This window comes from Lissotriton vulgaris, unplaced genomic scaffold (genome assembly GCF_964263255.1).
Source record: "Lissotriton vulgaris unplaced genomic scaffold, aLisVul1.2 SCAFFOLD_444, whole genome shotgun sequence".
Lineage (NCBI taxonomy): Eukaryota > Metazoa > Chordata > Amphibia > Caudata > Salamandridae > Lissotriton > Lissotriton vulgaris.
The window spans coordinates 403540-423155 of NW_028246705.1; the positions used below are offsets into that span (position 1 = coordinate 403540).

At 45.9% G+C, this 19616-nt stretch overlaps 1 protein-coding gene across 1 annotated transcript in view; it reads right to left on the reverse strand.

Moving 5' to 3' along the window:
- Positions 1 to 4849: 4849 nt before the first annotated feature.
- The window catches only part of LOC147665783 (fat storage-inducing transmembrane protein 1-like), a 143756-nt gene continuing 128989 nt past the window's right edge, over positions 4850 to 19616 (reverse strand). The window contains exon 2 of the mRNA XM_086949483.1: positions 4850 to 6085. Coding sequence (XP_086805609.1) covers positions 5467 to 6085 — 619 coding nt within the window. The 3' untranslated portion in view covers positions 4850 to 5466. The remainder of the gene's footprint in view (positions 6086 to 19616) is intronic.

Consider the following 19616-nt stretch of genomic DNA (forward strand, 5'->3'; position numbering starts at 1 on the left):
CCTTCTTATAATACGCGGCCGGTCCTCAATAGGTTGTGGGCCTGAAGCTGTGTATTCTGGACCTATGTTCTACTCATTATCTAGAAAATAAAAACAGATTTCAAAATAAAATGATGGAGTATAGTCCTTGCTTGCGAGAAGCAAGGCTGGCAAAAAAAGAGACTGCCAGCCTTGCTTCTGGTAAGCAAGGACCATAAGTACAAAGTGCATGCTTACGCACAGCTTGCAGGTTTTCAAACGCATAAATAAAAAGCATTGTCATTTACAATTCAATAGCTCAAACTCTCGCAAATGCGAGACTTAGTGCATTGCAAATGCTTGTTCAATTTGTGAGAAAATTTTGATTGAGCAATGCAGATGGCATCATTTGGCACTGGGTCAGTTTCTGGAACTGTATTATGTTTTGATTTAAACAAGGTAAGTGTATCCATAGTGCGCTAGTACTTATAATCTCCATCCACTGCGACTACTACCAAGCAGGTCAGTTATTTCACAAAGATGTTTCTGTGTTCAGGATGGGCAGTACGTACATCACGCAGGTCTGCAGCTACTGAAACTAGGATATTTGTCAAATCAGTGCAGCTCCCACACCACAAGGATACCTTTTGGAGAGCTTTAGGTGACAAAATTAGCATAATGAGGAAAATGGTAAAAATCAGACGAGTATTGAAGGGTAAACTCGTACAGTCATTAGAATATACTGGTAGAGGAGCGTGGAGAATGCTCATTGCTCTACCACCCTTCGGGATCCTGCTGGAGGAGCAGGAGTGAGCACCAAAATGTGGAATGTTTTTAAAAGGACACTTAAATCAGATATCATTGGACCTTTGTGTACTTACTCACTGGAACCTAACAATGCAGCTGTTGCTTCAGGAACTCCAGAGGAATCACCATATTTTCCATCTTGTACTACCAGTATTCCCCCAATTTTCTTCTTCCTCTATGAAACCTTCCAATTTGCTCATTTTAACCTCTTCCCTCACTTATCGCCTGTATCCTATCTTCACCATTCACCAGTCTAGCATCTTCAATCTACCCTGGCTACGCCCTTCTCGCTTTGAAATGCTACATGTTTCATTTAACCTACTTCTTTCCCTTCACCCTGTGCCAATGTTTGTGGCCTTTGACCATCTCAATTTCATACAGGCTCCGAAAAGTTTTGACGAAGCCTCAGGTCCTCAGCGCACCCACTGGAGGAACAGGGGAATCGCGAGGCAGTCTTGATTACCTCTGGAAGCCTCCTAACACAACTTATTTCATGTTCTCCCCTTGAGGCAAATGAAGTCCTGTCTGCGATTGCCCTTGAAATCTCAACATACCTAGCTCCTTAAGAGCCTCTTCCTTTTATTTTTGTGTATAGTCTTTTTATTAGTTATTATATCATATAGCATCTTGCAACAAGCATGATACACTGGCACAGTCATTATACATACTAGTATATCATACTGCTTCTGTAACGGATTGTACCCCCATAATTGCAAAAAAGACAAACTATAAACCAAAAACTAGTAAAGTGTTATCTCATAGTTCTGAATATTCCCCTCCGATGTCATGTGGGGCCAGACACATTCAGCTTGGTGTACATCAGAGGCGCAACTAAAGTCAAATTTCGGGAAGCCTACTAAAAATGTCGGGGGGGGGCTGATTCTTCAGCAATATGCAGAGTGGAGATGCAGGGGCTCTAAGAAGGGGTGAAAACACAACAAAGCCTCCTAAGCAAGTAAATGGTCTTTTAACCTCTTGCGTGCGCATGAACGGCCAGGAGCTGTCTCGTGTAACGGTGGGCGAATGCGGAGGACGGCCCCCGGCTGTCTGAACCCCGCCCACTCATTATTTCCCCAGCACCGCGGCGGAATTTGTGCCGCAGTCAAGGGGTTGTGAAGTACTCGGGTGCGGCTGTGTGTGTCAGGGAAGCTGTCTCAGCCGGGCTGATACACAAGTCGGGCGTTGTGCACCTGGTGTACATACGTTAGTGGTGGCTGCCTCCTTCTCCTCCCACTCACAGATAAACACTTGCAGTTTGGGATCTTTATGATTTATGGTTGTTCACTTCCTGTGCCAGCTATTGGTATAGACTGCATTTTTGATTGGTGCTTATTAAATGCTCCTGGTGCTTGTGCTAGAACTGAATCTGGTATTTCTTTCAGATACACCCTTAAGAAAGGTTTGGTCTTCAGCCTGCCACCCAGAGGAGATTTCTCTTCTGATCATTTATTCTAAGTGGACTAGCTACAATGTTAGGTTAATTAAAGTTCATCATTCTGCTCATCTGTCCTTGAGGTCTGATAGCTGAGAAGGAAGGCGGGAAAGACAGGCTATAGCAAGGACTTGGAAACAGTGTACATGATCCTCCCTTATGAAACCTGATGTAACCGAATGTGAACTTGATTCTGAGATGTGTGGACCTCTGGAACCTAGTATACTCAGGATCTTGCCTCCCATGGAATTGAGGTGCCCGGCACCCCATGTCAAGGAGAGCTACGAAGTTTATCTAGACCAGATGAAGTGAGCCAATAAACAGCTCTAGGGTTTGACCCCCAGAAGAGCGGCTCCCCAACACCCCTAGAAATAAGAAATACAAAAATGCTTTTAACCCATCTTACTGAGAATCTCTCCCACGATCCTTACTATGGACAGAGATACCATTAAAGGGACGCCACAGAGATATACATAACGTTCTTTAGGGTCCCTTGTATCGTCCCAAAAAGCAGTGAGACATCCTAGGGGTCTTCGGTACCATTCTCGGACACAACAGTGGAAGGCTGTCTCCAGGTATCCCCTCTACAGACTGCAGCCACGGCCAGTGCAGGTAAGAGCGGTGGGGCCAGGGGTGTGGGATTTCGACAGACGGTGACGAGGGAAAATGATTTCTTTCTTTTATTTTCCATTGTCTGTCCCCACCGCTCTTACCTGCCCGGGCCGCGTCTGACAGACTGCGCGATCCTTGTGAGAGTCCCTGGTATCTTTCCCAAACAGGACAGCGAGACAGCCCTTATTCAATCCAAAAAGAGCAGCAAAGTTTCCAGTATCATCTTCACCATGGTCTGATTGAATCCTGCATCCACTGCAGAATTTTTTTTTTGATCTCCGGGTTGCAGGTTCAAATCCTGATGGATCCACTCAATCTTTCCCTCTGCTGAGGTACATGGTGCGGACACGCACGGAACCCCCAGCCACAGCCCACTTCGTATACGCTACGGTGGAGTGAAGATACCCTAGTAAATACCTGGTTTTGAACAAGAATACAATTATGACCAGAATTATGAGAAGAAATCTATGCACAAAGCTCTATCTCTAAATCGATACGCTTCATACAGTCCCTAATCAACCCCTGGATTTACCCGTAACATCAGCTATTCTCTACATTCAGATACAACTTTACCTGTGGCTCAAAGATCCCTTATAAAGTCCATTTCGTGGATGAAATTGGACCCAGACGCATAGCAATAGAAATTGAAGAAAAAACCCCCTGCCCCTTTTTTAACTTCTGTATATATTTGTTATAGCATATGTTAGTCCCTTTGCTTTTTTGGCCCTGAAGAAGGTGATTCAACTATCCATCAGCGAAACGTACGTAGGCCGTACACTCTAAAGACCTGGACAATGTTCTGCTGATTGGAGAACAATGTATAGATCAGCTAATGACTAACTGGTGGGACCCCTATATTTTACATCTACAGCGGGCTACCAGAGATACTTTTGGGTTATTTCTATGTAAAGCTCTGTTTATGTGTTTATATGTGTTTTTATAAAAAGTAGTGAATGCATAGGTATGTAAGGTATGCATGAGAGAATGTATGATAGTAGTATATGAGAAATTGTTAGGGGCATCTTGCTGCACTTTATGTAATTTATAAAATCTCTTTTGCAAGTTTCTTACTTTTGATTATGTTTTGATGTGACAAAACAAATTGTATGAATGTATAAATATCTAAAATGAAAAAACAAAAAAGATAAAAGAAAGAAAATAAAATAATGTCTTTGAAATAACTAAAAGTCTTTTTCTCTATCTATAGCATCCTGCCTTATGAAAATGTTTTGGGATAATCTCTTGTGACAAAGCAATATAGGTCTTCTAAGAGGTACTCCTTATGCTTAGCTTATTTCTTTCTCCCCCCTCTGGACCTAAAATAAATTGGGAGAACTCTTTCTTCTATATATCCCCTCTACAGACTGCAGCCGCGGCCAGTGCAGGTAAGAGCGGTGGGGCCGGGTGTGTGAGATTTCGACAGACGGTGACGAGGGAAAATGATTTCTTTCTTTTATTTTCCATTGTCTGTCCCCACCGCTCTTACGTGCCAGGGCCGACAGACTGTGCGATCCTTGTGAGAGTCCCTGGTATCTTTCCCAAACAGGACAGCGAGACAGCCCTTATTCAATCCAAAAAGAGCAGCAACGTTTCCAGTACCATCTTCACCATGGTCTGATGGAATCCTGCATCCACTGCAGAATTTTTTTTTTGATCTCCGGGTTGCGGGTTCGAATCCTGATGGATCCACTCAATCTTTCCCTCTGCTGAGGTTGATAAAGTGAGTACTGTTGAGATATATAACAGTAAACATCTGTTATTGAGCACCAAGAGGCCTCTCAAGATGAATATGCACTTTATAAGCACACATGCAAGCTGCCCCCAGCAGGGGCACTACCTAAGATCGCCTACCGAATTAGCAGATCCACTGTCCTCAGTACTATCTTTGGAGGGAGTACCTACGTTTTCTTCCTCTGAAAAATTAGGACCCCGGATGTACCTGTTCCAGGTATTTAGTGCCTCAAAATATCCAGGAAACCTGATGATGGAAATCATTACTATCTCTTACCAAGTTACACTCTTCGGAACCTCACGCAAGATCAAATATTCTTTATTAATCAGAAAAACCCCTTGGACTGCATCCCTTCAAGCTTGCAATATCAATACAGCAGGGCACAAACCGTACAAGTGTACATCATGTCTATAGAAATGCACCGTTGGTGCCGCTGTACACAGTACATAAAGACGTGTACAGTACATACAGGCACACATGTATAGTACATAAACATGCATATACTGCACAGGCGTGCACAGACATGCATAATCCATGTAAACGTGCACGGTCAATACAGACCTGCACAGTCCGCCCAAAGTTGAAGTGTCTGTACCAACACTGTCCTTTAACCCTTCAAGTAAATGTGCACAGACAAACATTTTAAATAGAAAGAGGAAAAACTGTATTGTTCTGTTGGCATTAAAAGAAGGAATTATTTGGGAAGGAAAAATGTAAAAATATCAGCTGTTTTGGTAGGAGTACTGCGAGTTTCCCTCATAACTACATGTAGTATGCGTGTATACATAAAGACATGCACAGGCTGAACAAGCCTCCACTCTCTGTGCAAGTACGCTAAGTCCAAACAGGCATGTGCAATCCATCTAGACATGCAGTTCTGTACAACCATGGGCGGCCCATCCCGGCCCATCCCGCCTGTTGACAGTCAGTTTGGTTTCTGCTTCTCGAGGAACTTAAGGAAGAGTCCGTGACCAGGACGGCCTGGCGACCAGTGACTCCGGTACCAGATGCGGTAGGTGAGGTGCCAAAACAGGGTTCCTAGTGCAGCCCCCACAATCTTGTGAGAATACTCATGAAAGTAGATAACAGTGCAGAACAGCATGAAGTTCCAGAGAGCCAGCAAGGTGGTATTCAGCAGGAAGATCAGTCGTAGAGGGACACCGGCCTCAGCTCCCCGTGCAGTCAGGTAGCGGTGGAAGACAGCCATCTCCTCAGACAGTGTCAGGCAGCAGTAGGTCAACATGAAGGCATGGCCCGAGACATCGTAGCCATGCCACCGGTGGCCCTCCCGGACACACGAGGACTTGTCCTGCAGGTGTCCAAGCAGCAGCAGCCCATCTGGGACTGGCTGGTAGCAAGAACCGGTGACGTTCTCGATCAACAGGAAGAGCTGGCCTGATAAGAACCAAATTGCAGCACCCACCGCCAGACGGCTGAGGTGGCGTAGGGTGAGGAGTATGCTCCCGCTGGCAGAGTAGGACATCGGCAGGATGAAGCCCCCCACAAAAAGGCAGGTCCAGCCCCACGCCGACTGGACAAACTTACTGCAGAGAGAGAAAGGAAATGGTTAGGAGAGCTTGGGGTGCACATGAACAAGCACACATGTCCCTTGTTGGGTCTAACAAGACAGGCAAGAGGCGGCATTAGCACGCCCACAGTAAGCAAGGCTCATTTTGTAGCGCAATCTTATCATTTAAATGTTTGCCAGGTGCACTAGCGACAACTTAATCTTCGCACAGCTTTTAGTTCCACAGTATCCCAAATCATATGCACATGTTCCTCGACTTGTCTTAATACTCATTCTTTGAGTACCTAAATTGTGAATGGTAACAGAAAAGAACAAATATACCTGTCAACTAGTTTATGCATCACCATATTCAAACTGTAGAAAACATGATAAATGGAGTGGAAATTCCAGTAACTCTTCACCCACAACTTACAAATGGTCACAATCAATTAGGACTTTCAAAACACATTTAATAACTTCTGTGATTAGCAGAAGCAGCTTATGTTATACAGTTGTCTGGGAGAACATGGAACCGTTTGATTGATTGATGTATTGCTCCTCTGGTAGGCAAAGATGCAGATGAAAACTGGCATGGATACGTGGAGGACAAAAAAATGTAAGTGGATAATCAATGCGGTGCCACCGTGGGCATCGCAATTGAGAGACATCAGTTTTACCAAGCGTATCAAGTAGTTGGAGAAAATGTAGAAGAGTCTGCAACATTCCTAATTTCGACTAGATTCAACTTGTGTTCATTGACAGCGATGGAATGGTTTTTTGTAATGTACAAAAATGCAGAAATGGCTATAGTGCTAAAAAAAATCCTAGAGTAGAAATAGTGACAACAAGGAGTGTTAAACATTCTGCTAAAAGAGTCCTCTACAAGGTGATTTTAATTAAAAAAAATTATGACACAACAAAAGTTAAAGGGAAATCAATCAATGAGATAAGGTGCAACAGTTCTTGAAATGGTACCTTATAGCAGTGGATCGGGGACAAATTGTCATTTTGCATGTTTTTTGTGCTTTGGAAGACCTAGACGTAAGTAAATAAATGGAGTATTTGCTTTTTATGGCAGAACTGTTCACTTTGTAAGATAAGATATGTCAGTCCAAATGTTTTAAGAGTAGCTTTAGGTATAAACAAAGAAACATGATGTTACACAGCACAGACCCAACGGCAGGCCCTCTGCTGCAAAAATAATGTATCAAAGGGTGAAACCATGTCATTGTGCTATTTAAGGATATGAATGCAGAAACAAATGTGTGCATAGTGAACAAAGGAGTTAGCAAACATTTTGGAGGAGAATTTACTTTAAATGTGACACTTAACCCATACGGAACAAAGTGTTTTTGTGTTAAGGATTACACCCTCACATGCATAATGTAAGAGTACAAGTGTGTTATGCTTAGAATTGGAAGAACTTTGTGTTTTTGAGCATGAAAATTGTTGTAGTTAAAGCTAAAATTAGCAACATTCCATTGTCAACTAAGAAAGTGGATCGGCTAAAGCAGCTGCATACAGACACATGGATTAGGGACAAACGAGGGACAGGGTCACACATCTCAAAACGAATCATGACATCAAATTGCCTCATGCAGGGGTGTTTCCTTGCCCAGATACTTTTTAATCTCTTTTTGGCTGATCTGCCTGGGGAGCTGGACAGCTGTGTATCCCACGCTCCAAAACTGGGAAACAAGTTAATGTCAAACTTGCTATATGCTGATGACCTGGTTTTAATCAGTCGTTCACCAATTGGACTTCAGCAACTACTAAACACAACAAGCAGTTATTCTAACTGGAACTCCCTCAAACTAAACCTCAAGAAGACCAAAATTATGGCAGTCAATTACCACAAAAAGAAGATCAATAGCTAGTTCCTTGATGGCCAACGTTTGAATCAAATACAAAGTTACAAATACCTGGGAATACTAATGGATCATAATAGCTCATTCAAACTTAAGCTAGAGTCCATGCGAAGAAAGGGGACCACAACATATTTAGCACTGAAGTCACTGAAGAGACGGCTTCCCGACCTCACGCTTGAACCCCTTTTACAGGTCCTGAGTGCCAAATTGCTGCCGACATTGACATATGGGAGTGAGGCTCTAAAGGGTAAAGATGCAGCAGTTTTAGATGTCATAAAAGCCACCCCCTACAGAACAATATTCCATCTCCCAAAATATGTCTCCCCGGCTAAAATCCGGTTAGAATTTGGGATCCGAAGACAAACAGTGGAAAGAAGGAGTACCTACTTTAAAAGTTGGCACAAAATTCGAAGTGCTGAGGAAGGATCTTTAAACTCCCACCTTTGGAAAGCTTTGCACAATCAAGAAAAATGTCCAGCCTGGGATTATCTGTTTGACTCTATTAAGTTACTGGGCCTGTCCAAACTTTGGGCTGTTCCAACGGATCATCTTTCCTTATAAAAAGCGGTGAGAAAAACAACATCTAGGCTATCTGTTTAAGAAGACAAAGCAATTCTTACTAAAAAGGCACATGGCTGGATAGTGCTCAAAGACTATGTAAGGCCAAAACCCCAAGCCTTCTTAAGAAAACTCAGGAAGGAAAACTTTCTAAGGTTGCGCTTGGGGGTAATTGCGATCAATCCATGGGAAAGGAAAGGAGGCACTCTGACTTGTCGTTTATGCGGAAGTGGGAAGGAAGACATCATTCACGTAATCTGCAACTGTCCCAACTTAAAGGATTTAAGATGTGCCCTGCTACGTCCCTTTTTTAGGTATTACGGCATCTGGTCCTGTAGGCAGGCAGTGAAGCTTTGCTTCAATCCTATTGACGTCCAGCTTAACTGCTGGCTAACAAATGTTTTGAGATAGTAACGAAGAGACTTAAAACCATGTTGTTATCTGAAACACGCTAAAATGCTTCTTAAGTGTATAAATTCCCTATCTTGTATTAGTTGTACTTGCACTTTAATCACCAAGCCTCTAACTTGGACAATGGACCTGGTTAAGCTGTGCCATCCGACTTGAGAAGTTGTGGTAGACATTGCAGTTAGTACTAAATGAGACGTAAAAGTTTATGAGAATCTCTTTTAAAACAGCTGATTGTATACATTAGGAATATGCAATCGTTGACCTTTTTATTTATGCGGCTTTTAATAGTTTTTATATGTATTTATCTGTGTTCAATGGGAATCTTTTTGTCATGTATTTGCAAAGATTTTAATTAATCAAGAAAAATAAAATATTATCTTATCTTAACAAAGCAAGTGATAATAACAGGTGTTGGTGCTCTGTTGGGATCATCAAACTGTTGTTGTGTCCCCATCATTGTTCCCTTTTTTATAGCTAGGAAAAGAGGGGGGACCTGAGAGTGTGTGCGGACCTGTTTAGTGACAAGCATATCGTCATAATGGGCTGCTATACACTTCGACATATACAAGTAAAGCTTACTAACTTTAATACAATATTTTAAGAACACAGGATTTCACAACTTCGTTTCATCAAATTAAACTAAATGCATTTTCATGGCCGCTTTCATTAGACCCAATGGAACATTTGAATTTTTGCTGCATGCCATTTGGCCTAAGCTCTTCTGCAATTTCATTTCAAAGAATTACTCCTCGTTTCAAGGTTTAAACGTGCAAGCATTTCAGAATGATGAACTAAACTGTGCATCAATGTACATGAAAGCAATTGCATTTTATGAGAAATCTAGATTAGAAATCAGGATAGCGGGCTGAACCTTAAACAAGAAAAGTGTAAATATATCCTGAAAACATACTCCTGCACCAGACGCAACCACTTGGCTATGGGTGATGTAGAATGACTTTCCAAATTTTTTGAGGAAAGATCAACAAGCATTTACAATGCAATGGTCTCGTCTTTGTTAAAGTTAGAGCTATTGGCATTGCAAATGTTATTGTTTTTATTTATTGTTTTTTTTAAACCAATAAATATATGGCATTGTCATTTACAATGGCAATAGGTAAGCATTAGAGAGTAGTAGAGAGTATTAGCAGTTATTAATAGTTAGTAGAGAGTGACTAGTTGATTAATAGATAGTGTAATTGTACAGAGTAGAGTAAGAGTGAGTTGTAGGCAATAGTAGTTAGTGAGTAGTGTAGATTAGTGGAGAGTAGTATAGAGTGAGTAGTAGATAGTGTGTAGAGAGCGTGTAGGATTTAGTGAGTAGTAGAGACAGAGTAGAAGTGAGTAATGAAAAGTACTAGATAGAAATAGATGAAGTGTAGTGAGTTATAGATAGTATATGGAGTAGTATATCTATTTAGAAGAGTGAGTAGCGAATGACTTTTAAAATAGAGTATATATTAGAGAGCAGTAGTTAGTTAGTACTTTTTAGTATTAGAGTGTAGTAGAGAGTAGTAGAGTAGTAGAGAGTGAGTATAACATTGTGGATAGTGTAATTTAGTGAGTTGTGAGGAGTGTGACTTGTATGTAGTAGAGAGTAGTTAGAGGGTGTATTAGAGTGTGATTAGTTGAGTTAGTAATAGAGTGTGAATTGAGAGTATTAGAGAGCAACGGTCTCGCCTTTGCAAAAGTTAGAGCTATTGGCATTGTAAATGACAACATTTTTATTTATGTGTTGGTTTTTTAAAACAGATAAATACATGGCATTGTCATTTACAAAGCCAATAGCTTAATCCCTCGCAAATACTACACACAAACACACAGACCCACACACATACACACCTACAGAGCCACACACACAGCCACATACAAACACAGAGCCACATACAGACACAGCCACACACACACACACACAGCCACACACACACAGCTACACACACACACACACAGCCACACACACAGCAACACAGACAGCCACCCACACACACAGAGCCACACCCACACACACAGAGCCTAATTCCGAGAGCCAAGCAGACTCCATCCATCCAGTCAACTAGCGGATGACTCAATCTATGCATCCACCCACTGGCCAGCTCCATGGATCCACCTGTTGACTATATGCACCAACTGACTCTTTCACCCATCCATTGGCCAGCTCCATCTTCTATCCATTCACCTATCCACTTACCACATCCAGACATATACCGACCTACTGAATTGTCCATCCAACATGCAAATCCACCCATCCAACACCTAACTCAACTCAATTCAACCGTCCACTGGCTCAATCCAACCATAAAACTCCTTCCAACCACCCAGTGACTTGTGCATTCCACTAACTCCATCAATGTAACCACCATTCAACTCCAACCATCAACTAACTCATGCATCCACTGAACTCCTTCAACCACTGACTCCATCCACCTAACTACCACTCAACTCCTTCCACCCACTGACTCCATCCACCCAACCACCACTGAACTCCTTCCACCCACTGACTCCATACACCATCCTTTTAACAACCCACATCCGGAAGCATTCTATAATGTTTGGTGGCGTTTTTGAAACATACAATGACATAATTTACCTAGTGGCTGCTTTAAACGAATTCCTATGATCAGAAGTGTGGTGGGCACTAAACAGTGGCAGTGCAACAATAACAGTGTAGTGGTTCTACTGGCGAATTAATAATTAAAGCACCTCCGAAGTATTATTTAATTGAAAAAAATAAACGTGTCCTGTGTTTCCAATAATTAGCAGAAGGGTCACAGAAGAAGCAGTCCCCAGTGAAAGCTACTGCAACCCCAGCCCTGACGTCCTGCAGCGACAGGGTCGGAGCTGGGGCACAGGGTAATCGGGGGCACAAAAGGTCAAGGAAAGGACACTGCTGGTCCCGGTCTTGGCCTGTGCACCTTGGTCTCTGCAGGTAGGAAGCAGTGGAGATTTCAAGTGCGCTCAGCATCATTGGAAAGCGCCTCCACGGGGAGCAGTGTAGTTAAGGAGGCGCTATGTCGTGTCACTCCACAGGGACTCGCCTTCCCGCACCCTAGCTCAGGGCAGCAGACGTTCCTGGCCGGAGAAGTGGGGCAACTGCTACCAAAGTGCAACCTTAATGAGGCTACACAAATATACAGGTATGAAATCACGTGCCATGCAACTTTGAGTCTTCGAGTCCTTACCAAATTACAATACTGGTTTAGGTGACTGAGTGCATGAAAAAGTGGTAGAACTCGCACTAAAACCATAAAGCCGGCCAGCTGCAGCCCCTAACGCCTCATCAGCAGGAACACAGTTGCACCGTTTGGCTCTCAGCCCGCCTGCAAAAACTCTACATCTCTGCTTGCAGAAGCTGCGCGTGGTGCCTGTCACACCCTGCCATGCACAGCGCCTGCACACGCAGCCGCTCCAATCAGTCCCCAAAATTCCCCAACTCACCTTTACCAGCACCCTCTGGGGGGCCCACCGGAACCGTGCAACAAGTTTGGTAAACTTTGCGTACTCCCCGCTCGGCGCCAAAGGGACAACAACTCAGCAAAGCGCGCCCTGCCTGCTGTCCTGGGGACGATGAACGAGTGCCTACAAACATCCACGTTTCACCGTAGTAGCCAGGGCAAGGGAGGTCTGCACTCACCTCATCTGTCCAGGCTGCGCCCCGGCCCCCTCCTGCAACAGGGCTCCTCTCCTCGGCCCCCAAGTCGTCCCCCTTCCCTCCTATCGCTCCTCGGGGTCGCTCTCCGTGCTGCAGGTGATTCAAGTCAAACAGTCTCTCTCACACGCCCTCCCAAACAGAAAAAAAACGGAGGCACAGGCACGGAAGGGAGAGGAAATATGCAGGAAGCTGCAGCAGCAGTTAGTCAGGCACAGGAGGAGAGAGGGGTGCGGACACCAGGGCAGAGTCCCCTGGTGTTACCTCTTACCCTGCTCTGCTGGGGAGCACTTACCCTGCTTCTGGCAATATCCCTGACTTCTCTCATGTTTCACGAAATGTCTATTCTGTACCATTTCAAATTACTTGTGTATATTTGTTTTTCCCCAAATCAGATAAGAATACTTTGAAATTTTGTTAGGGGTGGGACACACGCAGCAGGATAATTCACTTTACACACTTGTACAAGCATGTTCTGTGATATCTGTTTGTCCTAAATTAACATTTTGTCACACTCTCAGACCCTTTTTCTCTCTTTACCTTCCCTCCTTGCTTAAACATCTACGAAAACAAACCTTAAACAAATATTGAATGAGAACAAAATGAAGTTTTGCCTCTTCTTCCAGTTTTTAGGTTTTGTTTTGCCCAAGAGGGGCCAGTTTGTCTGCGCTTGATTGGGATGCGAGGAATGTTTTAAGATGTATGTGTGTTGAGCCGTCACAGTGTAGGCTTGCAGGGTAAAGAGTCACATCTGTGTGTGACACTGAGCCAATCCGACAAACCCTGCCCTGGAGACACAGAAAACAAGTGCATAGTGGAATACACTGTCATCCAATCATGAACGGAATTGGAGTTCATGCCAACATTCAATGGGCTTCGTGCAAAACAAAAGTACTAGTGGGTGATGAGCGATACGTTATGGCGGGCTGCAGGCAAATGCAGCCTCTTACTCCAACAGGGTCAAAAGTGGGTCACACGAGTAAACCAAAGTCCCGAGGATGCTGTCAGAGCTAATGTGGCTCGCCCTTACTGTGAAAACCGGAAGTGTGTGAGATGTGGGAGGTGAACCAGAATAGATATAGAGAGGGGACTTCGGAAGCGAGGTCCCGTATGTCATGTGTGCGAGGTAAACAAACGGGGAGATGAATAAAGTTATGTGCTAATAAACAATCTGGAAAGTAAAGTGAAAATGTGGGGTAAAAAAGTGGAAACAACCAAATAAATGACCGCAACATGTCAAAACGGAACATTGTGAAAGAGCGCCAGACAGACAAGAAAAAAAGGTAGTCGAGAAAAGGAGCATCAGGAAACGTCACTAAGCCCGTCCTTTGCAGACTGGGGGGGGCGTGTTTTTCTTTCTCCCCTCTTCTCCATCGGCTGGAATGTAAACAACGGGCGTGTTTTTGACTTGTTGTTTACCATTCCAGCCAATGGAGAAGAGGAAAGAACAAACCTAAAAAACACACCCCCAATCCGAAAAGGACGGGGCTTAGACGGAAAGAATGACATCACTGAGACCTCTTCTCCAATGGCTGGCTGCCGTTTACCCTCGCTACTCAGAGTCATTAAGTCTCGCTGGTGAGACTGCGCATGTGCGCAGCCTATGCTAGCCGAGACCTAAAAAGGGGCTCAAGATTAGCTCGGATAGTGAATTTCGTCCCACACACAAACTGCCTAAAATTAAAAATTCCCCACTAACATGTCAATGCCTCTTTTTCGACAACAAAATCATTGGGTTCTGCCCCATCAATGCTCTTGAGGCATAGGTAACTGTAACTTCTATCATCTTTCTCCTGGATTTGGACTGCAACTAGTCTATGATTACTGGCACCTGAAGCAGCAATGGTGTGACAGTGGGTGTCCGACTATTTCAAGGAGGGACCATAACTCTTTCTTTCTTCAACTTAGCAAAATTATTCTCATACACACAACTGCAATTAAACATGGAGATGCACATACTCGTGGTCTTTTCTGCAGTATTTGCAATTTATTTAGTGTAGCAGTTCTTCAGTCTGAGGAATAGAACCTCACAATACATTCTTTTAATTTTACACCCTCTCGTTTTGATTTGGTTTTCAGGGTAATCTATATCATAATTTACATTCTCACCCGTAATTGTGAGACTAGTTTTCTTCAGAAACATCTACTCGCACCAAAGGGATGGTGTCCTTCCAATATTTTACATTTATGAATTTATTTGCAGCCTTATATAGCGCAAACCAGACCCATAAGATATTAGAGGGCCTTACATAGCTGATAAACTGAACAATAGTAATAACATAGAAGGAAAGTGTTAAATAAAAGTGCAAATATAACCTAATATTTATTCTAGAAGTACATTTCATTTGTTGCTCTTTGGAAATGTTAGTGAGTTAGTCACTGAATGCATGTAGAAGCTGAGGGCAAACCAAAAGTGAGTTTTACCACTACTGGTATGAAGAAAAAAGGCAAGTTCAGAAAATACTATAAATGGCTATACAACTCGAGATCCCGGTGCAGTTGTCTAGAGATAGATGGTTTTCGACAGAGACTAAATATGCCCCAGGTTTCAGTCCCAGATATGTGCAAACTAGGGGAGCAGCATGGCGAGGAAGCAATTAAATGCAAACAGGAAAGTTTATTGGCCCAAGTGACTTTGGGATTTTACTGTTTAAAAGGTTGAGTGCTTGGAGTCCTCAATCTTTGCATTTATTTGAAGGGTGAAGGAGGAAGACATTATGGCCCTAATTATGATGATGGCCGGAAAGCCATCCGACATTTCGCCGGAAGCTTTCTGCTCGACATCATAGGTTTCTGTCTGACAGCTGCATAAAGATACTGGAAGTCTGAGGGAAACACGCAGGTGAATTCTGCTCTGCTCCGATGGGTTCACCATCCTAGCTGCGGGCAGAATTGTAATCCTAAAATGATAGCGGAGTAGCCTCAGCTCCACCGTCGGTATTACGATGTTGCTTTCCACTTGTCCTTTCATGGCTTCCACCCGCCATGAAAAGGATAGAAAGTGATTTGGGGGCCCCTAGCAGGAAACCTGTCCCCCCTGGCCCTGTTGCAGATTGTGCTGCGGCCTTTTTCCAGCTGCCCCACAAGCTGCAATAGGAAAATGGATGTTTACGACCACAGTTGCATCCTAATGCTGGGGTAGAACCGCTGACTAATAGTCAGGTTGTTCCATTCCGCTACGGTGTCGGCCGGACGCTCGTCCAACCGACATCGTAATCAACCCAATGTCTCTAGACCTGAGACATTCTTCTGTGGTACTGATCCAAAAGAGAGGCAAGTCTGCATTGCAGTGTAAATCACACCACCTATTATCACTAGTTAATGAAGGAATCAAAATGTTTTGCTGAAGTATTGGCAAACTAACTGCGCTGCCTTTCCTGGCAAACACATCTTGACTCATCAGGGTTCATAACAGAGAGTGCCGAAAGAATGAACCACTATGCCCATGTATCTGCTAGGTGTATGCTAAAAGCATAAAGGGTTCCCTTGTTTGTAGTCCTCCAGAGAATAGGTCTGGGCCAAACCTAATTCCTTTGTTGCTTGAAATTTTAACAGCATCTATAAGAGTGAACGGGAAACTCACTTAAAGTTGAGACCTTAGAAAGAGGTGCCTTCTTGCTCCGCTCCATTATGCGGTGATAGGTGAGCCCCTGGTATACTGGCTGAGGAGTGACCCAAATATGCAAGGCTTCTGCTGGAGACACGGCACCGTGCAGTAAACATCTGGATGATACGTTGCCCTTCGTGGCCAGCCCCAAGTCCACTCTACCTCAGCTGATAAAGGTATTCACTTGGGATTTCCTAATAATTATTATAAGTTAAACCTTTTTCAGTGCATCAGTGGATGGTGATCAGCATATTAACGCGCAGGTAGATTCCATTAGTTGGGCATTGATATCAAAAGAAATAGGGCGGTCCACTACAAATATTATCTAGTTTCCTTACTTAGGACCTTTAGAGCTGACTCCAATAAACTCCCAATAGCTCTCAATGGTAGACCATTACTATTCAATGTATCTTTGCGTAGATTTTTATTTTTAGTGCAGAACATCCCTTTTCCAATTTCTGAGTTTTTTTTTCATCAGTCGGAATCAGCTTTGCGTACTTTATTGTGGGGGTGCCAAAAAACCTCACATTGCACCCTTCAAACGCTCTACTTCGCTAAACGAAGGGGAAGGGGAAGTGATGCAACTAGTGGAACTGTAATGCTGAGCATATTCTTCTGTGGAGGAGTCTTGTATCATATTTGACAGATTAACCAGTGGACAAAGAACTTATGCACACAACATATACAGAATGAAATCATTAAATTAACTACCTCAAGCTACGAAGATGATGATTCTGTGCTCTCCTCAGGACACCCCCGCGCCGCACGGCCACCAGCTGTGTGTGTGTGCCCCCGCTACTGCTCGCAGCCTCGCTGCTCCGTGTGCCTGCCGCGCTGCACCTTGCCCCCGCAGCTCCGCCGGTTTCTTTCAGGATTCGTCATTGCCTTGAGATTTGCATTGCCTGTGTTTGTTAGTATTGTTCCTTTGCCTTCTGTACTCGTGATCGTTGATTTTCCCCCCCTGTGCCTTCCCGCCCCGCTCCCCGCTTCCCGCCGCCGGCCACGAGGCCACGCCCCCTTTGTGTTCTGTGTCCTCCCCGCTCCCGCCTCCCAGCTGCTCCTCCCTCCCCACTTGCCCTTAAATGGCGACCGCGCGGCGCAGGTGAGTGTGACCTGTCCTCAGGACACCCCCGCGCCGCACGGCCTCGCTGCTCCGTGTGCCTGCCGCGCTGCACGTTGCCCCCGCAGCTCCGCCGGTTTATTTCAGGATTTGTCATTGCCCTGAGATTTGTATTGCCTGTGTTTGTTAGTATTGTTCCTTTGCCTTCTGTACTCGTGATCGTTGATTTCCCCCCCGTGCCTTCCCGCCCCGATCCCTGCTTCCCGCCGCCGGCCATGAGGCCACGCCCTCTTTGTGTTCTGTGCCCTCCCCGCTCCCGCCTCCCAGCTGCTCCTCCCTCCCCACTTAACCTTAAATGGCGACCTCACGGACGCGCAGCGGGCGCGCCGATTGTGCGCCGAAGGCACGCCAAAGGCAAGCCCGTCTGCGCCTGTCCGCGCCTGGACCGCGCCCAGTGCCAGGACCCCTGGCCCCCGCCGAAGCAAGACGACCCGATGGACCTACGACGCCGCAACACTCAATGCACTCAACACCGGCCGGAACCCTGCCTGCTACCGAGCCACCCCGAGACGCACCCACGGACCCTTCGCCTGCCAAGCCTGCCATTTCCCCTGCTACCGGACCTGTACGGCCCCCGCCAAACCTTGCACCAGCAGCAACCACCTGAAGTGCATCCTGCTCAACACCCGCTCCATCCACAGGCACGCCATGGAACTCTGGGACCTGCTCGACACGACAGCACCGGACGTTGCCTTCCTCACAGAAACCTGGATGAACGCCTCCTCAGCGCCCGACATCGCCATAGCCATTCCGGACGGAACCAAGATCACCCGGAAGGACCGCGTCAACCAGACGGGAGGAGGCATCACCATCGTACACAAGAACACCATCCGCATCTCAACTAACTCCGACGAAACCTTCACCGCCGCCGAACACCTGCACTTCCAGATATACACTGACCCCAAGACCACCCTCCGCGGCACCCTCATATACAGACCACCGGGACCACGCACACAATTCAGCGAAGACATCGCAGACTTCATCAGCCCTCACGCCCTTCCCTCCGCCGACTACATCCTCCTAGGAGACCTCAACTTTCACCTGAAGAACAACAACAACAGAAACACCACCGCCCTGCTGGACAACCTCGCCAACCTCGGACTCAAGCAACTGGTGAACACTCCCACCCACTACGCCGGCCACACGCTTGACCCAGTCTTCTCATCCAGCAAGCACATCTCCTTCAGCCACGCCACCGGACTCCACTGGACCGACCACAGCTGCGTCCACTTCAGCTTCAACAAAACTACGACCCACCACCACCCGCAACGGTCACCCGCCGTTGCTGGAACAAGATCACCGCCGAGCAGCTCACCGCCTCCCTCAGCCAGAACACTCCCACCAGCACAACGGACCCCAACGAAGAAGCCAGCAACCTCACCAAGTGGCTGACCGCCTGCGCCGATGACCTCGCACCACTAAAGAACCCTCCCAGCAGACACGGCAGTAAGAAAACCCCCTGGTTCACCGACGAACTCAAGGAATCCAAGAAGAACTGCCGCACCCTCGAGAAAGCCTGGCGGCTCGACCACACCACAGACAATAGGACCGCCCTCAAGCACGCCATCCGCAAACACCATCAGCTGATCCGTGCCACCAAGAAGACGGCACTCAAAGAACGACTGGACAACAACACCCACGACAGCAAGGAACTCTTCAGCATCGTCAAAGAGTTCTCCAACCCCAGCGCCGGAAACAACGGCATCACTCCCTCGCAAGACCTCTGCAACTTACTCGCCTCGTTCTTCCACCGCAAGATCGCCGACATACACAACAGCTTCGACGCACAGACCACGCACCCTACCACCGAACCAACGCCCGCCACCACCACCCTCTACAACTGGACCCCGATCAGCACCGAAGACACCACCCGCACGATGAACTCCATCCACTCCGGATTACCAACAGACCGTGCCCACACCACGTCTTCAACAAAGCCGACGCCACCATCGCACCCCATCTCCGAGACACCATCAACTCCTCCTTCCACACCGCCATCTTCCCGGAGAGCTGGAAGCACGCCGAGCTGACCGCCCTCCTGAAGAAACCAACGGCGGACCCCACCAACCTCAAGAACTACCGTCCCATCTCGCTCCTTCCTTTTCCGGCCAAAGTCATCGAGAAGACCGTCAACAAACAGCTGGCCGCCTTCCTCGAGACGAACGGATCCCTCGACCCCTCGCAGTCCGGGTTTCGGGCCAATCACAGCACTGAGACCGCCTTGATCGCAGCCACCGACGACATCAGAACCCTGATCAACAATGGTGAAACAGCGGCCCTCATCCTCCTGGACCTCTCTGCGGCATTCGACACCGTCTGCCACCGAACTCTAGTGAAGCGCCTCAGCAACATCGGAATTCA